General features: G+C 44.3%; 1 protein-coding gene across 1 annotated transcript in view; it reads right to left on the bottom strand.

The window, feature by feature from the left end:
* The window catches only part of TPH2 (tryptophan hydroxylase 2), a 527,147-nt gene that overhangs the window by 338,180 nt on the left and 172,013 nt on the right, over positions 1-16,954 (bottom strand). Inside the window, exon 8 of the mRNA XM_073555538.1 lies at positions 1,047-1,173. Within this exon, the coding sequence (XP_073411639.1) occupies positions 1,047-1,173 (127 nt within the window). The remainder of the gene's footprint in view (positions 1-1,046; positions 1,174-16,954) is intronic.

Raw genomic sequence — 16,954 nt, 5'->3', positions numbered from 1 at the left:
TGCCCACAATCAGGAAGAGCAGCGTTTTGGAAGCATGCCCACGATCAGGAAGAGCAGCGTTTTGGAAGCATGCCCAAGATTAGGAAGAGCAGCGTTTTGGACGCATGCCCACGATCAGGAAGAGCAGCGTTTTGGAAGCATGCCCACGATTAGGAAGAGCAGCGTTTTGGAAGCATGCCCAAGATTAGGAAGAGCAGCGTTTTGGACGCATGCCGATGATCAGGAAGAGCAGCGCTTTGGACATGTGTATACGAACAGGAAGAGCAGCGCTTTGGATGTAGCTCAACTGCGCTGTGTCCAAAACGGTGCGCTCTACATTAGAAGCACAGTGGATGGGATTTATAGAAATCTCATGCCCACTGTGCTTCTATTTAAAGCTGTGTACACTCACCTGTGGAGTGGGTTTCTGAGTCATAACCTTTTACTTATTTGGAGGGGAGACGCTAGTCTCTGCTCCATATTTTCACCTACAGCCATTTGCTAGATGCCATAAATCCGCATTGTTCAGTGAGCACATGCGGAGATAACTGCGTGATTTGAATACAACGTTATGGACACAACAAAAATACGCTGCTTCCAAAATGATGCTATTTCCTGATAGTGGGCACATAACCTTAGGCTTTGCAGCATGCCCCAACATATCAGGTAATGGCTGAAACATAGATCTTTTCATTCATTGCAACATAAGCTCATTTCTTCAATCCGCAGAAGTCTCAATAACAGGGCAACCATAGGAAAACTGAAGCGTCTTTGCAGCCCTACAAAATTAGCATTATATTCTTCCTTGAGAACATTTTCTTTAGGAAGCTTATAATTTATGATTAAAAAATAGTGAAAAATTCATGCTAAATTTTCTACACATTTTTATAAGATCTTGTTCACTCGCCTTATACTGAATTTTCTATGTGGAATTTGCCATGTGAACTTAGCCTAATAAGTAAATTAGATTGTACAAAATATTACTTCAATCTTTAAGTAGTCCATAGAATTCACACTTAAAAAAATTTGATTATTATTATGGAATACTAAATATTATGTTAACTTACAGTTGCCAGTTTTTGGACATCATCATCAGATGCTCCTAGTGAGGCAAGACCAATTTCTTGGGAAAACTGTGCAAATTTGGGATCTGCAAGCAATGGAACATGACCGAGAAGTTCATGACAGGTGTCCCTGGTAAAGATAAGAAAATAAACAGCAATTAATTATAAGGTTTTCATATATATTGTGTTATACTAGACGACCTGCTATAAAACGCATCATTGCTAGGGACGGGCGAACCCAAATTGCAAAAATCGGGGTCCGTACCGAACACCTAGTGTCCGTGCAAGGACCATCAATACGGACTTCTCCCAGAAGTCTGTGCTACTGTCCGGGTTCAGCATCCCGAGCAAAGTTTGTTGAATGGCTGCGCAGTAGCCTATCAACAAGCTTTGCTGGTGTGGGCACTTCTGGCACAATCACAGCTATGACAAATAATAAATAATGGAAAGAGGGTGATGAGAGTTTATTTCAAATAAAGGCATCTGTGTTTAAAGCTGTCAGCTTTACTTGCGCTGGTCATCATAAATAGAGCATAGAAGGGAAAAACACCGTGAGCACAACTTAAGTAATGGTGCTAAAGGTTAGGTTCCCAAACCAAGTAGTTATAAGTTATAAACCTAGCACTCAACTTTAGGATATTCAGAAGAATATTTATTGTAGTACGTAAAAAAAGTTTCGGTCAAATTTTGACCTTCTTCAGTTACGCACTGTACCAAATACGTGGTAATAGGTATTAAACCTATTGTGAAAAATCATGTGCTCTTAATTGGGGTGATCCATCCCACTGCCTGTTGTAGTATGCTTATAGAGGCCAGTAGATGAGGCAACATATGCACGTATGCTGTTGTAGGGTACGGCGGCGAGGGATAACAATTGGGTGGTGGTGCTGCTGGTGTTAGTGCAGATAGGCGGTGGAGGTGTGCTGTACTCACTAGAATGGGGGGTGACCCGCTTCTTGGCGTTGACAGGCACGAGACAGAGACAGGAGATGTATTCAACAGGTTCTGCTTTTATTGGCCACTCTCACGACGACCAGCACAATGCATGACAGGAATTTTACACTGTTCTCTCTTGCAGAAAGGACTGAGTACCTCCGCTTAATGACTTTCACAGTCGAAGCGTACTTTGTGGCTCTTCCACCGTGGCTGCCCTAGGCCAATCCACCACAGCGTTTCACCCTGCAAAGTCCACCAAATTACAGGTCCTCACAGACCATCTCTGCCTATGACCAACGTCCTCAAGGTTCAACCCCCCGTAACCGTATCTGCTGTCCAAGCTCTCTGAGAGGTCTCCTCTGTATAACAGACCCTCCTTCCTTGTGAGCTCCCCTGGCTGACTGAAGCTTCCAGAAGCTTACCTCAGTATTTATTCAGTCAGTCCAGGTAGCCCCACCCACTGTCACCTGACAGTCACCTTTGCCCAATCAGAGTCACCTTGACCTCTGACAGTTATGTAATGCTCGCATGGCAGTTACATAACCACTGTCATCGGTGCTCTCCAGTGACCTCTAATGGACAGACTGCCACATGACACCTTCTTTTCCTTCCGCTCTGTCTTCTACTACAGACAGAGAAGTAGTCAGTTCAACCTCCCCACATTCCTCCTTCCTTTGAACATTGTCGTCCTTGACAATCACGTCCCGGGGAAGAAAGTGGTGTCAATACCTGACACTGACATGGTAGGCATCTGAGGCACATAATTCCCTTGGTCACACAGACTTTCCTGGTCACACAGACCTTTGGTCACTCAGACTCCTGTGTCACACAAACTCTTGGTCACACAGACCTCCCTGCGTCACACAGTCTTCTGGTCACACAGACCTTTGGTCACTCAGACCGCTGTGTCACACAAACTCTTGGTCACACAGACCTCCCTGCGTAGGTACCCGGTCATCTGTCTTCTCCTTGTCCCGTCGTCCTTTCAACTTAACTAAGTCAGAGTCAACATACTCCACGTACCCGGGACCTGCTGAATACACTTTTTTTATTTTTTAAATAACAATAACATTTTAACATTTCAAAGGCACCACACACTTCTCCACATTTGTTGCAATACGTTTTTTTTTTGTTTTTTTTTAAACACAAACATTAATCGAAGGAGGACAGGGGTGCTCCCCCTTCCTTTAAATAAACCACTTAAAACATTTTTTCCCAAGGCATCCCTGCTTCACCAGAGGATATAATCTCATGGGGACGGGGAACAGTCCCCTACTAGTGCAACAGTGCACTGCAGTCCCGGCAGTCCAAAACAGCAGGTACTCCGGGCCACCTCCTGGCGGCCGATGTCTCGCCATAACAGGGAGACTCCACAGTCGTGGAGTCTTCTGGGATGCCAAGATTACCTCTGGGCCTTGAGCGTTCCCGATGTCCGAGACCCAGGAGTCCCTGTCCTTTTACGGTGGCTCATACCCCTCTGGGTATGCGATAACGGCTACTGCATAATAGCCGCGGGGGCAGTACTCTTTATAGTACGAGACCAGATCTCCCGGTTGAGGGACATGGCCGTGCCTGATGGAGGCCACATTTACGTACACTTTGTAACCGGTGTTATCCCTTATGAAACTGTAGCCCTTGCCAGTGTCCATATAAACTACCCTCCTGTATGATCGGGGAGCGGATATGCCAGCCTCTCCTTTCTCGTGCAGGAGTCCCAGATCTCCCGCTCTCTGGCTTTCTTTTCTTCAATGACCTTTGCGATCCAGGCAGAGGGTCCGGTATAGACTGCAGAGTCTGGTGGGCGGGTCGCGGTCGAGAGCGGGGGCGAGGCAGAAGCGGCCGCAGGCTCCGATGTGATATAGGCCGCAGCCTGCTTTGTCAGCGACATTGGTGCGGCCGCAGAGGAGGCTGCAGCTGGGACCAAGGCCTCCACGGGCTCTGGCAAAACAACCACGGGTTGGGCCACAGATGAAACAGCAGCCGCATTTTCTGGTAAGGCAGATACTGCAGCCGATGGTCTGGTTTTAGTAGGGGCCGGGAGCGTGGCCAATACAGCAGCCGTCAGCTTGGCAGGGGACACACCATCATCCAGAACAGCCGGCATCACAGTGCAAGGCGTCGGGTGGGGAGGCTGAGGGCCAGTGCCGGGACCCCGTGGTCTGTCAGACGCTCGGCACGTAGAAATCAGGTTGGGCTGGAGTGCTGCTGGTGGGACCGTGGACACGCTCACCTTCACAGCCGCCGCTGCTCCCTGCAGACTATCCCACCGCTCCATTCTTACCCATTTGTCTTCACCCCGCCATCCGACAGGGCTGGCCTCCAGGCCCGACAGCTCCGCAGGGAAACTCCCTGGGCAGGTTTCCAAATCTTGGCGCCACCACCATTCCTGGCGTCCGATACCCCGACAGCTACAACGTCTCATGCCGCTCGAGATCCAGTAGCTGATTGGCACCAGACAGCCACAGCAGGTCTCTCCACCCAGGCCACTCCCGTTCTTTGGGGGTGCGGCGGTGGACCTCTCCACTCATTTTCCAGGGTGCAACATGAGAGTGCAGCTCTCTTCCAACGAACACCACTCCCTCCAGGGGCGGATGCAATAAAGCCCCGGATCTTCCAAAATAAACAGCAGTGTCTGTGCCTTTTGCTTTGGGCACCAAATTACCACAGTCATTCTTAGCAGCCAGCAATCCACAGTCCAGTTTTCAAATTGTAATCCACAGGGAACAAAAGCCAAGCAATTCTTCACCCCACACAGCTTGGGGCCTTTACTACTTGGTGGCAGGCCTGCAGCTGAAGATGTTGTATTGGCGGCAATGGATCCTGCCGACTACGCCAAATGTAGGGTACGGCGGCGGTGAGGGATAACAATTGGGTGGTGGTGCTGCTGGTGTTAGTGCAGATAGGCGGTGGAGGTGTGCTGTACTCACAGGAATGGGGGGGTGACCCGCTTCTTGGCGTCGACAGGCACGAGACAGAGACAGGAGAAGTATTCAACAGGTTCTGCTTTTATTGGCCGCTCTCACGACGACCAGCACAAAGCATGACAGGAATTTTACACTGTTCTCTCTTGCAGAAAGGACCGAGTACCTTCGCTTATTGACGTTCACCGTCGAAGCATACTTTGTGGCTCTTCCATCGTGGCTGCCCTAGGCCAATCCACCACGGCGTTTCACCCTGCAAAGTCCATCAAATTACAGGTCCTCACAGACCGTCTCTGCCTGTGACCAATGTCCTCAAGGGTCACCCCCCCGTAACCGTATCTGCTGTCCAAGCTCTCTGAGAGGTCTCCTCTGTATAACAGACTCTCCTTCCTTGTAAGCTCCCCTGGCTGACTGAAGCTCCTAGAAGCTTACCTCAGTATTTATTCAGTCAGTCCAGGTAGCCCCGCCCACTGTCACCTGACAGTCACCTTTGCCCAATCACAGTCACCTTGACCTCTGACAGTTATGTAACGCTCGCATGGCAGTTACATAACCACTGTCGTCGGTGCTCTCCAGTGACCGCTAATGGACAGACTGCCACATGACACCTTCTTTTCCTACCTCTCTGTCTTCTACTACAGACAGAGCCGTACTCAGTTCAACCTACCCACACTGTTTACTGGGGAGATCCGTCCCACAGCCTTGTGTCAGCCAGTAGATGGGGCAGGATGTGCCTCCACACACAGTATCCACTGCATGTGCTAGGTTTATAACTTATAATCACAAATAGAGCAGACCTCACGTCATTGTTTTTTTCACAGAGTGCCCTGGCCAATCACAGCCATACTGATTGATTTCAACAAACTAACTTTGCTCGGGCTGCTGAACCCGAACAGTAGCATGAACTTCCTGGAGAAGACCATGATCAGGGTCAGTACACAGACACTAGATGTTTGATACAGACCCCAAATTTTACACATAATTATTGTCATGTTATACTTCATGGCCCAGTTCCAATATTTCATGAGTCTATAGTAGAGGAATATTTTCCCATAATTAACCCCTTAGTGGCAGAGTTAATTTTGAACAGGCCAAATTTTTCAAATCTGACCAGTGTCATTTTATGTGGTAATAACTCTGGAATACTTCAACAGATCCACGTGATTCTGATAATGTTTTTTGATGACATATTGTACTTCATGATAGTGGTAAATTTAGTCTATATGATTTGCTGATATTTATGAAAATATAAAAAATTTTACAAAAAAAATTGAAAATTTGGCAATTTTAAAAATTGTAATTATTATGACCTTAAATCAGATAGTTGTGCCACACAAAATTGTTAATAAATTCCATTTTCCACAAGTATAGTTTACATCTGCATCAATTTTGAAACATGATTTTTTTAGGAAGTTAGAAGGGTTCAAACTTGATCAGCAATTTCACTTTTTCCAGCCACAATTTCCAAAACCATTATTTTAGGGACCACATCACATTTGATGTGACTTTGAGGGGCCTATATAATAGAATATACCCCAAATTGACACCATTCTAAAAACTACACCCCTCAAAGTCCTCAAAGCTACATTTAAGAAGTTTATTACCCCTTCAGGTGCTTCACAGGAAATAGTGGAACATGGATGAAAAAAATTAACATTTTACATTTTGTTCACAAAAAGTTTACTTTAGCCCCAAATTTTTCACTTCCACAAATGTAACAGTAGAAAATAAACTCCAAAATGTCTTGTGCAATTTCTCCTGAGTTTGCCCATACCCCATTTGTGGGAGAAAACTACTGTTTGTGCACAAAAGGGCACGGAAGTGAAGGAGCACCTTTTTACTTATTGAAAGCAAGAATGGCTGGAATCGATGGCGAGCACCATGTTGTGTTTGGTGAGCCCCCGATGTGCCTAAACAGTGGAAATCCCCTACAAGTAACACTATTTTGTAAACTACACTCCTAAAGGATTTAATACAGGGGTACAGTGAGTATTTTGAATCGAAAATTACTACAAAGAATTAGGTCGTCATCTTGAATATGTCATCATTAGTGTTGAGCGCAAGTGTTCGCTACTTGAGTTTGCATTGGGTGCTCGGGTATGCCCCGAATATTGCGGGTGCTAAACATAAAAAAAATGTGGGGATTGCCCATACATGGCAGTCAATCCCTCATGTTTATTTTATCTGTCTATCAACCGTGAAACATATGAAGCCGAGACTCGAGCATGCTACTCAAGCACCCCGATAATTGGTGCATACCAGACCACCCTGATGCAAACTCGAGTAGTGAGAACATGCGCTCAACATGAGTCATCATATCTTCATCATTTTTTTTACTTTTGAAAAACCCTAACCCCAACACATAGCCCAACCCCAACCATAAGCCCAAACCCAACCCTAATCTTAAGCCCAATTCTAACAATAAGCCCAACCCTAATACTAAGCCCAACCTAAACCCTAATCCCAACCCTCAACCCAAACTAACAATAAACCCCACCCTAACACTAAGCCCAACCCTAAGCCTATGAGCCCAACCCTAACCTTAATTACAAAGAACAAAAGAAACTAAAATTATATAAAAAACAACAATCTGACTAAGGGGATGACACAGGGGTGACATACTAATGATTGACTTTTGATCACTGTGGTTGGGTCTTTCACAGAGATCAAAAAGAACCAATAGGAAAAATAGCATATCTCTGCATGCGCACTTGGCATGCACCTGACTTTTTTTCCAGGAAGAGGAGGCTGTGGGTCGGGGGATGGAGCAGGAGGAACCGGGGGATGGAGCAGGAAGAACCGGGGGGGCTTGGGGATATAATTTCTTTAATCTCAGACACGTATATCATATCAGAATACAGGGGATGTTTTTAATAGCGGGCACACCTTTTCTTATGTAATCGCCATATCACAAGATCGTGGACCGGAAAAAACAGTCCTGACCGTGTTCTCTAGGGTCTTAGCTACCCCCAGTAGCTGAAATCCCAGAGATTTTCTGACACTGGTGGTGCTATATCTTTATTCTCGATCACCGTTTTCAAATGCGATGAGGGAATAAGGCCCCTTAGCGGCCGCTGCTTTAATGCATATCGGTGGCCGTTAAGGGGTTAAAATTCATTATATTTATAGCATAAACAAGCTCGACAGAGTAACACCAAATTGAACATTTTAAAGCTGATTTCTCACACCAATACATCTCAGAAGTTCGCAAGCCAAGGACAGTAAGTAAGAACAGATCTGTAGATGATTACACCATTATGACTGTTCCTCATGCTGTGAAGACTTTGCATTTTTGATTAAATTTGTACTAAAGGGCCTGTCACACTAAGCGATATCGCTAGCAATATTGCTATAACTTGTGACGTTATAGCGATATTGCTAGCGATATCTCTGTGTGTGATACTTACCTACGACCCGCTCCCCGGCTGGTTATCGCTGATCACGCGAGAACATCCTGGACCGTTTCTCGTCATCAGCTTCCTGCGGCGCTTCCTGTGGAGAGACGAGCGACGAGCGTGGAGCCGGGCGGGAGGACGTCAGGATCGCCTAGTGTGACAGGTAAGTAGCAACCGCCCGACCCCTGCGATGTCGCTGGTGAGATCTGCCTGTGTGGCAGCTCACTAGCGTCCACTTAGCGATGTACCAGCGATCCTGACCGCGTCATATCGTTGGTCGGGATCGCTGGTGCATCGCTAAGTGTGACTGTACCTTTAAACACAGAAGAGCAAATCAGAGGGAGAAGACATTCTGGGTAGTGTCATTATACATGCACAAAACATATAATAGTAATTATCACAAGTAAATAGCTTTTAAGTAGAATTCTTATCAGCTGCCTGTTTGGCAGCTCACTAGCGACCATTTAGAGATGCACCAGCGATCCTGACCGGGTCATATCGTGGTCGGGATCGCTGGTGCATCGCTAAATGTAACGGGGCCTTAAGGCTAAACACAGTGACCTCTAGAGAATAGAACACAATAGAGAGTCATCTTCTGAATATATGGTTCCTACCTGCAGAATAATAATATTTTCTACAATGTAAAATCAAGGCTACTTGAAAAACTAAAATACTACTATAATAAATATTAAGATACGTACTGTATAATATAATGTCTAAATAGTACAACACATTGAAATGCTACACCATCATTTATAAAATACTATACAAATGGAATACCCTTATGAACCATTTTACATAGCCTGTACAGTAATGACCAATTTATTTTTTGACTGGCATAAATGTAGGTTTTCACAAAGTTTGCTTCTTCAGTAATTTTAGATCTTTTAGTCAGATGTTTCTATGGCAATTAAAGTACAGTTAAAAGAATTTCCTACGTTTTTTTAAACTTTTATTGGCAAATATACCATGTTTATGCAAAGACTCATATCTGAAATTCACCCTGGCATGCTGGATATCAGAAAAAAAGTCCCTAGTCTCACTTTATGGCAAAAGCTGAGTGGGAAATTTCTCACACAGCAATGCCATAAAGTGAGACTAGGGACTTTTTTTTTACAGTGGCGGAGGAATACAGTGCGGAAGGATACCTACCTCCCGTCATTGGATTCCTGGAGCCCGTAGAGAACGGTAGCATCAGCTGATGCTGCTTTTCTCCATGCAAGATCGTCGTGGGACCCTCGTGGACTTCTGTGGATTAGGGATAAGTAAATTGGTAGTTTGTTATTTTAATATTTATTCCACAGATGACAATGGCTTCGGGGAACAAAGTGACAAGTGATGGTGAGTATGTACTCTATGTTATATGTACTGTATGTCTATATGTATGTATTGTATGAATGTATTGTATGTAGTATATATGTATGTTGCATGCATGTAGTATATATGTAGTATATATGTAGTATGCATGTTGCATGCATGTGGTATATATGTAATATATATGTAGTATGCATGTTGCATGCATGTGATATATATGTAGTATGCATGTTGCATGCATGTAGTATATACGTATGTAGTATATATGTAGTATGCATGTAGTATATATGTAGTATATATGTAGTATGCATGTTGCATGCATGTGGTATATATGTAATATATATGTAGTATGCATGTTGCATGCATGTGGTATATATGTAGCATGTATGTTGCATGCAAGTAGTATATATGTGGTATATATGTAGTATGCATGTAGTATATATGTAGTATGTATGTAGTATGTATGTTGCATGCATGTAGTATATATGTAGTATATATGTATGTTGCATGCATGTAGTATATATGTAGTATATATGTAGTATGCATGTTGCATGCATGTGGTATATATGTAGTATGTATGTTGCATGTAATATATATGTAGTATATATGTATGTTGCATGCATGTAGTATATATGTAGTATATATGTAGTATACATGTTGCATGCATGTAGTATATATGTAGTATGTATGTTTCAAGTAGTATATATGTAGTATATATGTAGTATGCATGTAGTATATATGTAGTATGTATGTTGCATGCATGTAGTATATATGTAGTATGTATGTTGCATGTAGTATATATGTATGTTGCATGCATGTAGTATATATGTAGTATATACACTCACTGGCCACTTTATTAGGTACACCATGCTAGTAATGGGTTGGACCCCCTTTTGCCTTCAGAACTGCCTCAATTCTTCGTGGCAGAGATTCAACAAGGTGCTGGAAGCATTCCTCAGAGATTTTGGACCATATTGACATGATGGCATCACACAGTTGGCGCAGATTTGTCGGCTGCACATCCCTGATGCGAATCTCCCGTTCCACCACATCCCAAAGATGCTCTATTGGATTGAGATCTGGTGACTGAGGAGGCCATTTGAGTACAGTGAACTCATTGTCATGTTCAAGAAACCAATCTGAGATGATTCGAGCTTTATGACATGGCGCATTATCCTGCTGAAAGTAGCCATCAGATGTTGGGTACATTGTGGTCATAAAGGGATGGACATGGTCAGCAACAATACTCAGGTAGGCTGTGGCGTTGCAATGATGCTCAATTGGTACCAAGGGGCCCAAAGAGTGCCAAGAAAAAATTCCCCACACCATGACACCACCACCACCAGCCTGAACCGTTGATACAAGGCAGGATGGATCCATGCTTTCATGTTGTTTACGCCAAATTCTGACCCTACCATCCGAATGTCGCAGCAGAAATCGAGACTCATCAGACCAGGCAACGTTTTTCCAATCTTCTACTGTCCAATTTCGATGAGCTTGTGCAAATTGTAGCCTCAGTTTCCTGTTCTTAGCTGAGAGGAGTGGTACCCGGTGTGGTCTTCTGCTGCTGTAGCCCATCTGCCTCAAAGTTCGACGCACTGTGCGTTCAGAGATGCTCTTCTGCCTACCTTGGTTGTAACGGGTGGCAATTTGAGTCACTGTTGCCTTTCTATCAGCTCGAACCAGTCTGCCCATTCTCCTCTGACCTCTGGCATCAACAAGGCATTTCCGGCCACAGAACTGCCGCTCACTGGATTTTTTTTCTTTTTTGGACCATTCTCTGTAAACCCTAGAGATGGTTGTGCGTGAAAATCCCAGTAGATCAGCAGTTTCTGAAATACTCAGACCAGCCCTTCTGGCACCAACAATCATGCCACGTTCAAAGGCACTCAAATCACCTTTCTTCCCCATACTGATGCTCGGTTTGAACTGCAGGAGATTGTCTTGACCATGTCTACATGCCTAAATGCACTGAGTTGCCGCCATGTGATTGGCTGATTAGAAATTAAGTCTTAACACACAGTTGGACAGGTGTACCTAATAAAGTGGCCAGTGAGTGTATGTAGTATGCATGTTGCATGTAGTATATATGTTGTATATATGTATGTTGCATGCATGTAGTATATATGTTGTATATATGTATGTTGCATGCGTGTGGTATATATGTAGTATGCATGTAGTATATATGTGGTATATATGTAGTATGCATGTTGCATGCATGTGGTATATATGTAGTATGTATGTATGTTGCATGCATGTAGTATATATGTGGTATATATGTAGTATGCATGTTGCATGCATGTAGTATATATGTTGTATGTATGTATGTTGCAGGCATGTAGTATATATGTAGTATGTATGTAGCATTTATGAAGTATGTATGTTGCATGTATGTAGTATGTGTGTAGCATGTGGTATGTAATTTTTTTTTTTTTTTTTTACATTCAAAACATTAGCCGGATGATGGGACTACTACTGTGCCATCATTGGCTAATGTGTCAATCACTGTCATGGTAGCAGGCATCGCCCCATGGGACTTGTAGCCGCATCGCCCGATGGGACTTGTAGTCCCATCGGACGATGCCTGCACAGACCTCCACAGCCTGCACAGACCCCCGGACAGTCGGTACAGACCACCGGCAGGCCGGTACAGACCCCCGGCAGTCCGCACAGACCCCCGGGCAGTCCGCACAGACCCCCGGCAGGCCGGCACAGCCCCCCGGCAGGCCGGTACAGACCCCCGGCAGTCCGCACAGACCCCCCGGGCAGTCGGTACAGACCCCCGGCAGTCCGCACAGACCCCCGGCAGGCCGGCACAGACCCCTGGAAGGTCTGTACACACCCCCGAGAGGCTGTACAAGGACAGAAAAGGGTTTTTCTTATTCCGATACCGGAAGTCCCATAGACTTGAATGGGACTTCCGGTATCGGAATCGGCGATACCCGATACTTTTTTCTTATCGGGCCGATACCATCCGATCCGATATTTTAGGGTATCGGATGGTATCGCTCAACACTAATCACCACCCTACTAACCAGAATCCCACAAAGTCTGTCTGCTATTTCATCCTTCTTCTCTGCTTGATTTCTAAAACTTAATATGGACAAAACAGAATTCATCATCTTTCCCCATCTCACTAGACCCCCAGCAGACCTATTCATTAAAGTAAATGGCTTCCCACTCTCTCCAGTCCCACAAGTTCGCTGCCTCGGGGTAATCCTTGACACTGATCTCTCTTTCAAACCACATATCCAAGCCCTTTCCACTTCCTGCCGACTTAAACTCAAAAATATTTCACAGATCCGTACATTCCTCAACCAAGAGTCTGTAAAAACCCTAGTCCATGCCCTCATCATCTCCCGCCTTGACTATTGCAACCTCCTGATCTGTGGCCTCCCCTCTAACACTCTCAAACTCCTCCAATCTATTTTAAACTCTGTTGCTCGACTAATCCACCTGTCCCCCCACTATTCCCCAGCCTCTCCCCTCTGTCAATCCCTGCTCTGGCTCCCCATTAAAAAAAGACTCCAGTTCAAAACCCTATACATGGCATACAAAACCATCCACAACCTGTCTCCTTCTTACATCTCTGACCTCGTCTCCCGGTACTTACCTACACGCAATCTCCGATCCTCACAAGATCTCCTTCTCTACTCCCCTCTTATCTCCTCTTCCCACATTTGCATGCAAGATTTCTCCCACGCATCACCACTACTCTGGAACTCTCTACCATAACATATCAGACTCTCGCCTACTATTGAAACCTTCAAAAAGAATCTGAAGACCTACCTCTTCTGACAAGCCTACAACCTGCAGTAACCACCGATCGATCAAGCCACTGCACAACCAGCTCTACCCTTGCTTACTGTATCCTCACCCATCCCTTGTAGATTGCGAGCCCTCGCGGGCAGGGTCCTCTCTCCTCCCGTACCAGTCGTGACTTGTATTGTTTAAGATAACTTTACTCATTTTTATTATGTAAACCTCTTTCCTCATGTAAAGCACCATGGAATAAATGGCGCTATAATAATAAATAATAATAATTACAGTTTTTTTGTTTGTCCACCGACTTCTTGAAGATTGACCATAAGTTATAAATGGGATTGAGATTTGGGAATTTCCTGACCATGGACAAAAAATGTCAATGTTTTGTTCACTGACTGACTTATCACTTTTGTCACATGGCGCTCAATCAAACTGGAAAAAACATTGTTCATCACCAAACTGCTCTCAGATCGTTGGGAGAAGTTGCTTTTGGAGGCTGTTCTTAGGCAAACTTGAGGGTGAACGCACTCCCTTGGATGAAAAGCAACACCACACATGAATTGTCTCAGGATGCTTTACAGTTGGCATGACACAGATATCCCCACAGTGTGAAGTTCAACAGAGGAAATAAATTTACACCAGTCACTGACATCCTATCCCTGTACTTCCTGCAACTTTACCAACTTTATTTTTGTACATTTTTTTTACTTTTCAACAATACATGTGACCTTTTGCTCTAGAAAGGAAAAAAACAAGTAAAAGACAAAAAAAAATAATTTTCAGTTTAAATGTACTGAATATAAGTGAAAATCAGACGTTGCTTTTGTCTTGTGTCGTGTTGCCAGCTGTGTGTTGTGGGCCAATCTCCTGAGGACCCATGACCTGAAACTCAGACACTGGGCAGCACATTTCACTCAAGAATGCGTTGATAATTTTGAGATTTCATTGTATACTCCACAAGCTCAAGACACCCTGTAGTGACCAGAAAAAACATTACTAATATATGATTGCATTGGTTTCAACGGTTTTCTGTTTTGCCTTGGGAGAAGGTAAATTACTTATTATGCTGCCTTCTTCCGCCTTAGTTTGACATTACAACTTGTTTTTCTGATTGGAAAATAAGTGGCAGTTGGAGGTGCAGTGGGAGACTGAAAACGTGTTGTCACACGCGGTTTTGGTGGTGAGAGGAGGTAGGAAATTGAAGCTCCTCATCTAGGACAAGCGGATAATAAAAAGCACCTTTTTCTTGGAGTGCCCCGTGTTTACAGCAACAAAGTGCTGAGACAAGCGAAGGAGCTGCAGAGCTGCACAGCAGATTATCCAGATACTCTGATCCGATTAAGGTCAGCTAATCCTCCCCCTTCACGAAGCACAGTGAGTTATATGAAAAGTTACTGCCATCCTCCCAAGACCAGGACCGAGAAACAGCGTTGACTAACACAGTGTTAAGGAAAAATGTATCTGTTATCCATGACTGTTTTATGGAAAAACGTAAGAATTGTTTCAAGCCTTCAGTGAAATTCATCTTTCAAGTTTGCACGGGACCCCCGGTGAATGCTTCTTTCCTCTGCAGCCTCATACCTTGCATTCATCAACATAACCCTCAGTCTCATATATCCGTAAACTCCCCCTTTTATAATTGCCACCTAACCTAGGGATTGTTAGAGCCAACGGAGTCGCCGTGACTGAACCACCCTCCGAGATACTAGGCCTGCATCCCACAAGGCGGTGTGACAACCCTGTGCCAGGTACAGCAAAGCAGGACCAAAACATAACCGAGCCTCCTCCATGGTACAAAGTTCTTTACTTTGTATGCTACATTTGTGTGTCTGTGAACATAGAGAACTGATGCAATTTGCAACTGATACAATTTGCCAAAAAGCTCTAGTTTTGTCTCATGTGCCCAAAGGAAATTCTTCCAGAAGCTTTGTGGCTTGCCAATATGCATATTAGAAAAATTCCATTTTTGCTTTTTAATGATTTGATTTCAACAGTGGTTTCCTCCTCAGTTGTCTTCCATGCAGTCCACTTTGGCAAACTTGGCAACAAATGGTGCAATCTGAAACTGATGTACCATCACCTTGGAGTTCACCTGTAATCGCTTTGGAAGTTGTTCTGGGCTCTTTGGTTACCATTGGTATTATCTGGCTTTTAAATTTGTCATCATCAATGTTCCTCTTGCAAGCACATTCAGGGAGGTGGGTTATAGCTCCATAGACATTAAACTTTTTAATAATAAGTGCAACTGTAGCAACAGGTACATCAAGCTCTTTCATTTTTTTCCTCCCTTTCTCCCAGGAGTCCTAGTTTTTTTAATTTTTCGCCAGCATAGCCATATGAGAGATTGGACGAGTTGCAGTTTTTTCAATGTATTATAAAATAGGAACTAATTCTAAGTAGGCTGAAGTGGTAAAAAAAAACAGAAATCAATCACTGGGTTTGGGTTTCATTTCTATTCCATTCATTTTGCAGTAAAAATGACTCGGCAATATGATTCCACAGATCAGTACAATTACAGAAATACAAAACTTATATAGGGTCTAAGAAGTAAGGTTTCTCCTTGCGGAGAGTGACATGCCAGCTGTGGCTTGTCAAGGTAAGGAGACTTATTCGCCGTGCAATGCTCCTCTGGGAAAATAATATGCAAATTGCCTCTTCAGAAAGAAAGAGGACTTTTACTCTACAGCGCCACCTATTGGTAGTAGCGATCCTACAAGTCACAATCAACCCTTTAACGAGTCTTGTAGTATGACTTAGGATACAAGCCAAATCAGAATCTCAATTTGCAGACACGGTGTTTCGAGCTGTTGGCTCTCGTCAGTGCAAAGTATGAGATCTGATTTGGCAAGGTGAGAGGCTCTGGACTAGGGTCTAAGAAGTAAGGTTTCTCCTTGCGGAGAGTGACATGCCAGCTGTGGCTTGTCAAGGTAAGGAGACTTATTCGCCGTGCAATGCTCCTCTGGGAAAATAATATGCAAATTGCCTCTTCAGAAAGAAAGAGGACTTTTACTCTACAGCGCCACCTATTGGTAGTAGCGATCCTACAAGTCACAATCAACCCTTTAACGAGTCTTGTAGTATGACTTAGGATACAAGCCAAATCAGAATCTCAATTTGCAGACACGGTGTTTCGAGCTGTTGGCTCTCGTCAGTGCAAAGTATGAGATCTGATTTGGCAAGGTGAGAGGCTCTGGACTAGGGTCTAAGAAGTAAGGTTTCTCCTTGCGGAGAGTGACATGCCAGCTGTGGCTTGTCAAGGTAAGGAGACTTATTCGCCGTGCAATGCTCCTCTGGGAAAATAATATGCAAATTGCCTCTTCAGAAAGAAAGAGGACTTTTACTCTACAGCGCCACCTATTGGTAGTAGCGATCCTACAAGTCACAATCAACCCTTTAACGAGTCTTGTAGTATGACTTAGGATACAAGCCAAATCAGAATCTCAATTTGCAGACACGGTGTTTCGAGCTGTTGGCTCTCGTCAGTGCAAAGTATGAGATCTGATTTGGCAAGGTGAGAGGCTCTGGACTAGGGTCTAAGAAGTAAGGTTTCTCCTTGCGGAGAGTGACATGCCAGCTGTGG

The sequence above is a fragment of the Dendrobates tinctorius genome, unplaced genomic scaffold (genome assembly GCF_039654945.1).
Source record: "Dendrobates tinctorius isolate UK_male_01 unplaced genomic scaffold, ASM3965494v1 ptg000224l, whole genome shotgun sequence".
In the NCBI taxonomy this organism is placed as follows: domain Eukaryota; kingdom Metazoa; phylum Chordata; class Amphibia; order Anura; family Dendrobatidae; genus Dendrobates; species Dendrobates tinctorius.
The sequence above is the reverse complement of the archived record's forward strand: the minus strand, read 5'-3'. Positions and strand labels throughout refer to the sequence as shown.